At 41.5% G+C, this 11,655-nt stretch overlaps 1 protein-coding gene and 1 non-coding gene across 3 annotated transcripts; both read right to left on the bottom strand.

The window, feature by feature from the left end:
* Window positions 1-228: 228 nt before the first annotated feature.
* On the bottom strand, window positions 229-10,469 carry pkd2 (polycystic kidney disease 2). 2 transcript variants are annotated; one of them, XM_047578878.1, is made up of 15 exons: window positions 9,520-10,469; window positions 8,807-8,920; window positions 7,854-7,987; window positions 6,321-6,571; window positions 5,990-6,214; window positions 5,040-5,268; window positions 4,765-4,935; window positions 4,498-4,679; window positions 4,294-4,414; window positions 4,082-4,180; window positions 3,045-3,166; window positions 2,808-2,925; window positions 2,526-2,689; window positions 1,693-1,840; window positions 229-1,191 (listed from the first exon to the last, which is right to left on the bottom strand). In XM_047578878.1, exons 1-15 carry the CDS (start codon window positions 9,941-9,943, stop codon window positions 982-984), a joined length of 2,712 nt encoding a protein of 903 aa, XP_047434834.1. In that variant the 5' UTR covers window positions 9,944-10,469; the 3' UTR covers window positions 229-981. The 2 variants fall into 2 exon arrangements, with proteins under 2 accessions (XP_047434834.1, XP_047434835.1); XM_047578879.1 differs by having other exon boundaries at window positions 2,526-2,686.
* trnaa-cgc lies at window positions 9,144-9,215 on the bottom strand. The gene has a single exon. It is a non-coding gene; the product is annotated as a tRNA-Ala (tRNA).
* Window positions 10,470-11,655: the final 1,186 nt, after the last annotated feature.

Here is an 11,655-nt window from a genome sequence, read left to right as displayed (position 1 = left end):
CACACGCCCATTGTAAGCACTTACATCCTGCAGTCCCACCTGTCTAGTTTTCCTGTTTCTAAGATGTGAACTTTGAGGACAAAAGGTAATAGGAGATATTCAGTGTTGCTCCATTAAACTGTATCATTATCTCAGGCTGTTATCTATAAACAACTGGTCTGTACTCATATTGCTCATATGTAGCATTCAGATCTTTTCATTTGTTTCTACACATCAAAACAAACTATGTATTTTAATAACACTTTATTTGGTCCAACAAACAGAAATAGATTGTAAAAAACAAAAGGCACAGGGAAAAAAAATAATAAATGCACGGGTTTCCCATGAACACTAGATGCACTCCAAATCGAAGTTTGTTTCAAGTTACAATATGTATCATAAAGTGATAAGCTAGTTCATTCGAAGCTTAATCGACGTACACAAGACGAGTATGTATGACAGAACGCGCCACGCTTGTACCTATGGAATATTAACATGATCAGCGAAATTAACATTCAGAGTAATGCCTGCTGAGTATTTGTGTAAATGCTAAGATGTGTGGATACAGTGATCAGAAGCAGGCGAGCGTATTTCTTATGTCATTTTAAAATCATAGGCTGGATTGTGAGTAACACTGAATAAGCTTGCAGGCTGGTTTGTGTATGTTTTTAATACTGTTCATGTGCTGCTGTAGTGTAAATCCTTCATTATTCTTCAAACTCATGTATATCTCATGTTGCCCCTGATCATCTTTCAGAGTATTTCTTGATTTAGACAGATTTAAGACACTTTCAGGTGAGAACCTCACTCACTTTCAGTGCAGTTAAGTATTTGAGGTGAGCTGCATTTGACTTTGTCCCTTCTCATGTAAAACATCTGCATTTAAACATCTTCAATAAGTATTTTGTTTTGCAAAAACTGACCCACATCTTAAGTTACTTGTACGTTCGGCTACGGATGAGTTTCTTTCCGCAGTGGAATATTCTTGAGCTGGCCAAGTCTTCACACGTGGCTGCTCCCATTTGTGCTTGAGTCGAGGCCGTCTGTGGACAGGGACGAGGGGGGACGGGGCCGGGGGCCGACAGGAGTGACCGGCTGTGGATGGCTGACCTCTGAGATCATGTCGTCGGACTGCAATAACTCCAGCTCCTCCCTTACAAGCCTGTCGGTCTGCTCACTCTGGGGGTCTGTGTCGCGTCCCAGACGCTCATCCTGACAAACAGAAACACATCAAGTGTTAATATGCACACAAGAAACCAGGACATCTGACAGCATGCACCGGACCAACCTGGGTGCATCGTTATTTTCCATTTCCACCAAAACTGTAATGTGTCAAAGGGCCGACAGCACAAATCTGAAGCTACTAAGATTCCCAATATAGACCTGATTTTACATCTTAATGAAGTTTAACTATGCCTGATGTTGTCATTTCACTGTGCCGTCACTGGGAAAGCATGAGCAGATGGAAAAAGCTGTTTACATGCCAGAGGAACTGGTTTTGTCCCAGAGAAATGTAGCACAGCACTCATCCTAAATTTTAAATTAAACAGCTGCAATCGGTTTCACATCCTGATGATACAGAGCAATAACATATATTTGTTGTGGTGGCATTTGTAGCTCTCTAACACTTTTTGAAAGAACTGCAGTGATCCCTTCCTCTCGTGTGATTACTGATATAATAGTAACGACTGCATTTTATCTGCTATATCTCACCTCCATGACTCCGTCCAGCAGCCTGCCCAGGACTTCTCTCCTTTTAAGTTTGGCTTTCTCCATGACTTCCAGCTTTACGATCACAGCATCTATCTTGGAAACTATGCTGCCAATAGAGTGCTCCATCCTGTCCAGACGTCTCACGTGCCTGACAAAAACACAACACTTAGGTCACTTAAATAAACAGTAACTGTGAGGTAAAGGAAAAATGTGGCAGGCCCTGTCCAGGTCTGGTTGTTTATTTCCTGGGTGAGCTGATCACAAGTGGACAGCTTCACATACAGGTCCACATTGAGGAGACACTTACTTCACTGATGTCCCCTTGAAGACATTTTTCCTCATTCATTTTAAGGAAGAAACAACTTACACAACAATCAGAGATTTTTCAATTTTCCACAGCTATTATCCTATCCTGGATGCCGGGGCTTCACATACAACAAGCAGCGCTAAGCAGAAATCCACAGTTCTGAAACAGCAGCTATTTTTCTTAAGCACCAAACTAAAAACAGATCCAATCAAAAGTGGTCACTCCACACGTATGTAGAAGTGTATTTTAATCCTCACACATTTCCTCATTTGGCCAAATGTAAAAAGAAAGTGTGAACAGGACCAAATATGAGTCTGTGACTGATGATCCAAGTCAACGAGACAATGGAAACACTGAACTTTTGGCTCCATCCTGAAACACTGCAATAGTTTTTTTTATAATAATGAACTTGAATAACTTCCACTGAATAAATTTCATCTGGCATTCAGTGAGACAAAAATCTGATGTGAATACGAACACAGAATAAGTGTAAATTGATAGTAAAATAAGAATAAATGCTCCATACATCTGAAACTCCTCATAGGAAACGCCACCCGAGCTGCTCCCACGGCGCCGAGAACTGTGACCGCTGTCCTCATCGTCGTCCTCCTCCGAGTCGTCCTGGGTACGGGGGAAGCTCCGCCCACTGCTGGGTCGAGTTAGCGAATTGCGCTCCAGTTCCAAGTCCTCCTAGCATACGAGCAGAATCACACTGAGCATGCGCAGGCGTTTTGACTGTTGAAATATATTTTTTTTTTGCTAAACTTCTCTTTGACAAATGAAACCAGCCGCTGACGCCATCACTCACTCTCTCTTTCTCCAAGTCGTCTCTCATTTGCTGGTGATCGTGCTCGGTCAGCTCCTGGTCGCCATCCTGATCGTACTTGGCAAAGATGGCCTGAATCTCTGCTTCTGTGTGGCCCTTCCTGAGTAAAGACAGAGACAGAACACGCTAAATCTGATATTCAGCAAACCAAACGTGAGCATCGAACTAACGTCACAACAGTGGACAGATTTTGATGTGCATGCTGTGATTTTGTTTTACCCTTTAAGATCCTGACGGAGTTCGTCAAAGTTCAGTTTCCCACCGGCTTGACGCAGACTGTCGGAGATATCGTCCACGGCCGTCTTCTTCAGCCTCAGCTTCATCAAAGCTTTGTTGCAGCCCTGAGGAAGTGGAAGTTGAGAAATATTTCAGATTACATCTCAGCTTGCACATGTAAGCTGAGATTTATCGTTTGTAGCTGCAGCAATGATAATACAGTTAATTCAGCAAAGACAACATGAACTAATCTCGATTCTGAGGATAATAGATTCACATGTGATGCAAACACTCAAGCATTCAAAACAGGGGTCTTCAACGTTTTTCAGGCCAAGGACCCCCAGACTGATGAAACATTAAATAGGGACCCCCCTACCAATTACATGTGTACTATGTTAAACTTGGTCTAGTGCTATTTATAAATACACATTATTATCATTTCTCATTCAATATTCAATATATTCAGTTATTCATGTTTTTTTTATTTCAAACATGTAAGAGTAGGGTGGAAATCAAAAGAATATCCTGGGGACTGGATAGACTGTATAGACTCTCGGCCAATTGCGGGGAACCTCACAGAGTCAACATGTAATATGTGGCCTCGTGATTGGCTCAGCAGAGATAGGGGCGGGGCCTACTGTGTACAGGAAGCTTAAATTGACAGGTCTCTAGTGTGGTGCTCCATGTGAGACAGCTCCTGTATCACTGAATGAGTGAAGTGCTGACTGAAAGATAATGTCTTCTGCCTCCATTTATCCCTTTACTAAAATATGTTGGATTCATGTTAATGTGTATTTAAAAGAAGTTAAATTTGTGGGGGGAAATTAAACAATATAAAAATATCTAATCAACCAAAGATTTTCCGACCCCCCCTGCAGTACCTTTGTGGAACCCCTAGGGGTCGTGGACTCACTGTTGAACACCTACACTCTAATGAATATGTTTATTCAGCTATAATCAAAACCTGCAGCCTTTGAAGTAGGGTTTGGAAAAAATAGGTCTGTGCCTAGCCGCCATGAATAACACATGTGGATGGGTACCTTCTTAATGAGGTCAGTCATTTCCATCTCAGACCTCTGCTGGGACATGTCGGCCTTCACCTCAGAGTATGTGTCGTTGATGATGGCCAGGAACATATTCTGTAAAGAAAGAAAGACCACAAATCCGGTTGTGTTAGTGAGTGGCGTCTTCAACAACGACAACAACAAACTAACTTCTGTGACACAGCATGACGTGTTAACGCTCCACTGACCATGAGGATGAAGAAAATGAACACGACGAAGGTTGTGAAGTAGATCGGTCCGAGCACAGGATTTGCCTCCTCGATCTCTGAGAAGTTAAAATCTCCCAGGATGATACGGAACTGGGAAAATCTGCGCAAACAGCACGACACATTTATTCAAACATTTTTGCACGACAGGAAACACTTAATTCTCTAAACCCTGAGCGCTCTTACATGCTGGCTTGGAAAGTGCTGAAATCGTTGACTTGAGTTCCAAACACCAAGTAGGCCAACTGAGCATACGCCAGGAAGATAATGAAGAACATGATGGCAAAACCGACAAGGTCCTTGGCACATCGGGACATGGTGCTGGACAGCTGACTCATGGTCTTGTTGAAGTTGATGAATTTAAAAAGCTGGGACAAAGTGAGAGATGAATAAATGTTAGGATCAGTCCAACGTGGCAACAGAAGAGTCCAGTGAGTAATTATCCACCATTACCTTGACCCAAGAAAAGAAGACGATCACTGCAGCCATGTTGTTAAACTGGACCTGCAGACTGGCCAAAGACTCAAAGCTGGGGTGAGTAGTGTGGTTCTCCAACAAGCCTTTAAGCAGGTTTCCAACCATGGCTGTTCGTGTTATGTTCATGATAATGGCAACGACACTCAACTGAATAAAAAAAAACAGCAACAAATAACATCATAATCAGTGAATGCCACGTAAATGGTTCTTTGGTTGTTTGTAATAATTCCAGACGCAGCCCTAATACGAACCGCCACAATGAAAACGTCCAGACAATTCCACAGGCTCTTGAAGTAATGCAGCCGGTGGATGTGGATCTCCAACACTTCCTCCACCACGTAGTAGAGGATGAACAGGCAGAACGCCACTTCACACACGCCCACAAAGTAGTCCCAGCTGGTCACGTATCTTATCAGACGGACTGTTTGGAACTGCCAGGACGTCACCACCCCACCAGTTGCAGGAAACTCCACCAACAACCTGACAAATGCATCAAAGTCGTATTCACACCGCGGCAGTCGAAGGCAGGTTTGTGCAAATCAGATCAAAATAAAGTGTGTACATCAAGACCCTCATTGACCATAAGGAAGGAGGCCTACATGTCCATACTTATGAATGCGTCCATTTGCTACTGTCACTGTCAGATGTTAGTTGTATTTACAGGTGTACAATACTATATTTTACTGCTTTTCTCTATTTAACACAACTGTAATCTGATAATATAACTGATACAGCAAAAATAAAACAAGCAATAAGAGCATGTAGTCAGTCATTTAAGTTAAAGCTAATCCAATATGTGTAGCAGCTAAACTTCTTCAGTTTATTTGAAATATTAGTTGCAAATTTTAACAGCACCGTATCTGGGCTATTACAGTTAATTTCATTTAACTGTTGGTTAATCGTCAGTGTCTCGTTGTCTTTTTACACTGGAGCAGGTGCTTGTATGGCACCACTGCTTTCCACTGAACTTAAATCAACAATGTCTTTGCCAATTAATTAAAATTTAAATTGATTAATATTAAAATCTGTCATGGTTACGTGTGGAAAAACATCAGCGAATGAATCCATTGTTGCAGCCCTTCTGTTCTCTGCTCCATGTTATTATAATTTCCAGCTATTCAAAACCTGAAATCTAGAAGCAGTTGTTGTTGCTGCCCAAGATTGTGCTGTAAACAGGTGTGAGGTGACTGGTGACATGTACCTGGCGATGCAGAAGAGGTTTATGTTCCCGTTGTAGACAGAGAAGTCGAGGAAGACCGCTCTAGTGCCTCTGTCCAGCCACAAGTTTTCTTTGAGAAGCTGCAGCTGGACGGCCGACTCCTCTCTGGTACGAGATAAGTCTTGGTAGTACCCTCCACCTCCGTATTTAGACACCTGACCCCAGTAACTGCTGCCGTTCATCTCACTCTCTGTGGTGTACACCCACCTGTCACACACGGAGAGAAAAGGTTTCATGATGCACACTGTGAATATATACGCACGTCTTTCTGAGAAGACACAATTGACTCTTCATTAGTGATTCACGCTCTTACGCGGTTCCGTTCCTGGGGCCAAACGGGGCGGTGTCCTCGTTGGTTGGGGTGTACATGTTGTAGCAGTCCTGGACCTCGTCCCTCAGATCTTCATGGACGGAGCAGGACTCGTTGCGCACTTTGACCTGCCGGAGCCTCGGGACCCCGAGGAGGAGGTTCTCGTAGTAGATGAGACTCTGATTCTCTGGAAGGCTCTTGTTGTTGTACCACACCTCCCAGTACATGCCGCTGAGGAAGGGCCCTTCTGTGAACTAAACGTTAAGATCGGGTCACAGGAAAGGTAAGAAACATCTGGATAATTTAATGATTAGAAATTTGGGGATTGTTTACCACCCAGATAATGTCTGGTTCAATATTAAAAATTAAGGAAGATAAACAGTTTAAAGATTATAAATGCTGCACTGTGTGTCTATATTTTACTTTCTATTTAATTCATTAATTCTGCTACAGATGAAACTAAAATTTTACTCCACCAATATAAACAAAAACAAAAAAATTTAAAAATACAAAAAAACAAGAGACAACCAATGGGACTGTAAAAAAAGAGGGCAACGGAGAAATGCAAAAGCTGCAGTTCCTAAATGGCCTCTTGAGGCTGTGGATCAATTCACATAAAGCTCCCTGTTAAAAGGCCAGAAATACTCAGGTTTATAGGCTGGTACAAAAATGCTTGGCCCTCAGTTAATTTCCCTGTTAATGACAAATGTACAGAGGTCTAATATAACTCACTGATATACAGTTATACATAATTAAAGATGTGTAGGGCATTGGCAAGGACTTCACAATATGATACCTATCACGATACCTGAGTCATGATACAATTCATTATTGTAATATATTATAATAGTTCACTGAGAAGTTTTAAATGTAGTTTAAAATACACATGGTATATGTGTACACCAGATGACTTCACTGGACAAACTGAGTTACAAAACAAGATTAATCCAAATGATACATTTCCAATTTATTGCACTTGTACAGAAAAAGTTCAAAATTGATATTGTACCGGAACAAAAACTGTCACGATGTGACAGCTTTGACTGTCAGGTTAATACCCTCAGATGATGCTCAGCCAAACACACCAGCGTAAGACATCTGATCTCATATCAGTCATATAATTTATCCAGATGATGTAAAGAACAAAAACTTTATTACAGTGATAGTTTGCCACCTTCTGGAGTCAGATGGGATCTCTCTTACATATTTATAATAAATATGAAGCTACTGCCCAGAGATGTGAAGCTTAGCATAATAAAAATAGAAGGAAAGGAACAGTCTAGTTCAGTCTGAAGCCAGTGTCTGTCCACCGGCACCTATGAAGCTCCCTGATTAGAGTTGGCAGATCTTGTTTCTCTTTTTAGATTCTGCCAGGGTATGTATATATATACATCCCAAACAACAACTTTTCTTGAAATACTTACACAGCATATAAAACTAAACATTATCTAGGTTTAACACAATGATAAAAATCACAGCCTCAATAAAACTCCTTTCAGCATAGCCTGGTATTTAGAGATGGATGCTGTACTTTACCTCCCAGAAGTCCTCCATCGTTGACAGGCTCCTAAAAGTAGACGGGTCCCCGACAGACAGCGGCGTGTCCAGGAAAAGCTGAGACATGACTTTGGTGTAGTAGTACATGTTGGCGCTCACCATCCCATAGGTCACTGCAGAGCAAATTACAATGTGTGGAAAAGCAAAGCCTTTCAGCATCAGCTACGCCAACACAACTGCAGCCACAAGATGTACATGAAAAAAGCAGAATAGACACTAAAACCTTCGTGCATAGTAAATGTTCTGTCTACATCCACTTTAACCCTGCAATATCCTGATGAATGCAAACTGTCAAATTAGATTAAACGTGACGTTTGTGTCATCGGTGCCTCACACTTGTCTGTGTCGTTCACACTATTTCTTGAAACTGCTTTCAGACTCAAGCTCTGCTGGGCAAAATATGCCTTAATGGAGTCTGCCAGGAAACAGTTTCCTGATCCACCCTAAACCACACTTTGGCATTTTTCATTGCAGCAAGACGAGAGAAGCCATTACTCTTTTCATTAGACACATTTTAAATCTTTTTCCTAAATTTGTGCTGTTGAAATTTGACCTCACTGACAGACGCTGGTGATTCTGTCCTCACCTGCCAAACTCATTAAGGTTACACTCTGAGTATGGAAAACAACTTTACAGACACACTTTAATAAAGCTTTCAGTGACTCATTTAAATCATCTATCAGTGCAGTTATGTTCAAGACTAACGTTTCTGGCACAAGCCTTCGCTTTACGCTTAACTATCTGCTATTTAAGGTGTTAGTGCTTTAATTAACTTAATATCCAGGTAGTCCAATTGAGTCACGATCGCTTCCACATTCTCTTCACATTACATGGACTCGGCTTTTACAGAAAGCTGACTCTAGTCTGACTATTTCTCAACTGTGAATCAGACAACTCCAGTTTGTGTATTTAAGTGACTGTTGTTTACTTACAGATACAAAGAGTGATGAGGAATGCGATATATGTGAGCATCTCCCTCAGCACGTTCCTGAGGTACCTTTCCCGACTGCTGTCACTGTCCTCCATCAGCTCTGTGCCCCACAGGACTGTGGAAGAGACAAGAATAAAAAGAGGGCATCAGCGGAAGGGTTCACATGAATTCTGCTTTAACACTTGATTGTTCTGCAACGGGAAAATTTGCTCCTGCTGTTTGACCCATCCATTTGTTGACACAGTAGTGTTGGAGTGGAGAAATGTTTCCTCATTGCCTTGGTTCACCTCAACACCCCTTGGTCCTGAGCTGTGTCCCTCAACAACTCCCCTAAAAGATGGAGATGCTGGGGATTGAACCCAGGACCTCATACATGCGAAGCACGCGCTCTACCACTGAGCTACATCCCCCTTATGTTTGGAAAGCTATGTATCACAAATCGTTCAAAACTTCAAGCAATGAAGTTCAAAAAACCAGCTTGAGGATGTATTTACATTGGCATTGACCTCAGCTGCCTTCTTTAGGTGAACACATGTGATTACTTATTTTATGATATTGGCAAATACTATGACATTTAAATGTGGCTATACTATAGTTTTAATGAGTCAAAATCTGTCAAATTAAAAGGTTTGGCATTTCATCCTCAAAATGAGAGCAGAGTTATGAAAAAAAAAATAGTAATATTAAAAAAAAGGACCAAAAACTGTGAATTACTTCTGATTTTCTGCAGTATCTGCTTCATACAGCCGGTGTGATCATGCCTGTCCTGCTGCTGGGCATCCAGCGTCGGGGTGGGATAGAGTCCTCCTCGGGGGATGTGGGTGCTGCTGCCCCCGCGGGTGTAGCCGCCCAGGCCGCTGCTGCAGCTGCTGCTGGAGGCCGTGGACACAGACCTCCTCCCGGGACTCGCTTGAGGCCAGTCGGCTTCCATAATCTCGTCCTCGGGCTCAAACCCCGGGTTGTCCCGGCTCCATGCCTGTCTCGACGGAGGGGACGGGGTCCCTGCGACCCCTCCGAGCCTCCCGTCCTGATGCTGGATGTTCTCCATCTCTATGCCCTCGCTGGAGTCCAGTCTGTGCGGCTGCCTGCCGGCCTGGCTGTGGGGCAGCTGCTGGGGTCTGACTCGAGACGAACTCATGGTTAGTTAGTAGCTTTATCTGGTGCGGGGCATCTATAAAAAGTTACAAAAAAAAAGGCGAAAACGTCTATATAGAAAAAAATAAAACGTCTATGTCGTCATAGCATTTCGATAGCGGTGCACTTCGGTGAATCCTCAACTGTTACGTTAGGAGAAACAAAATCCACCAGATTCAGAAAGTTAGTCAAAGTTAACGACCTGGAAACTTAAAATGTTACAGTTCGAGTAAAAGTCACAACAGAAACAGTTCAGTAAAGATTTCCTGCTCCTCATAACCAGATGCTGCAGTAGCCAAAAAAAAAAGAAAGTATTTTCCTTTAATTAAACATCAAATTCCGTCTTAAAACGATGTCTTTTGTTATAAAGCGAAGCCTTTAAAGCGGTTAAAGTTGTTGGTGAATCAGCTACTGGCATTTAAGTTGTCGCCGCGTTAAAATGCCGTGTTTACGTGAAAAAAGAAAGATACTTTTCTTGTCCCGGGACAGCCATCTTGTTCCTCCACTGTTCCCCCAAAAAACTCATTTGTTCTCAGGTTACACTGGAAGTCATGGCGTCGCAGGGAAGGATGGAAAACACTCGGGTGGAAATTATAATCGTGCATATAATTACATAATCATCCCTATTGCCCTGCGTTTCATTTAACATTTTTTATGACTGCTTGGTTTTTACAATGTGTACATTTTGATGTGATTGGTGATATTTAATGCTGATTAATCGTCGTTTTCAATTCTTCTTTTTCTTCTTATTTTATTTTAAAACGTTTATGAAACATTTTAGTGGGTAACAATCGGTTACGTTTGCTTAAAATATAACACGATAAGCGAATTAGATAAATGTAAAAGTTACATAACCCGGTATGGTTGGGTCTGCGGTTGCCAAGACAACGAGGCAACATGACTAACCAGAGGCCGCAGTGATTCATCCAAACAGCTGCTTTATTTTTACATCTAACATTTTCCTAATAAAAGGAACTTTACTAATTGTGTCTGTCATGGTTTCAGTTCCACCAGCCTACAAAAACAAAAAAATGTTAAACTGAGCCGTTTTAATTTTTAGATTTAGACACAATGGTATCCAGACATTTACTATAGCATCACTCATGCAGTGCTGCAGAAAGGTGCTTTTTACTGTCATATGTTACAAATTACCATGAAAGGAATATGTAATAAGTATTAATGCAAAGAGGATGACTGTCTGTTTTGCAAAACTCTGTACATACTCTGTAAAGAATAATGTTTTGTCTAAATCTTGTTCCTGTGAGGGGTCAACCATTATATTTTATTATTATATAGTTTTATCATTAAATTTTAGCACTAAATCCAGTGGATTCTATAGAAACCCAACCCTTCACATTTAAATATCCCTCAAATCTAATAATTTCCCTCAATTAAAAGAGATGTTAAATCACTTGCTAAGATGCTTTTAATTTTACATTTTTTTTTCTCAATATTTAATGTCTTTTTTCCCCACAAACAAATAATTGTAAACCTAGTCTAGCATAAAGTGCAATGCACGACCCTTATCCGACCACACGGTGGTGCTTAATGACCAGATTTGTGTTGGACCGTGCACCTAGGTCAAGAAAACTCATCAAGAGGCCAGGAACCGTGCATCCCAGTTGTTATCTTTTGTATATAAATACACTGTTCTTTGAAACATAAATTGCACAGTTAACAAGTCAATTGGGAAAGTTTAGCTTCATAACTGACTCT

This window comes from Mugil cephalus, chromosome 2 (genome assembly GCF_022458985.1).
Source record: "Mugil cephalus isolate CIBA_MC_2020 chromosome 2, CIBA_Mcephalus_1.1, whole genome shotgun sequence".
Lineage (NCBI taxonomy): Eukaryota > Metazoa > Chordata > Actinopteri > Mugiliformes > Mugilidae > Mugil > Mugil cephalus.
This window is presented reverse-complemented; position numbering and strand designations above follow the sequence as displayed.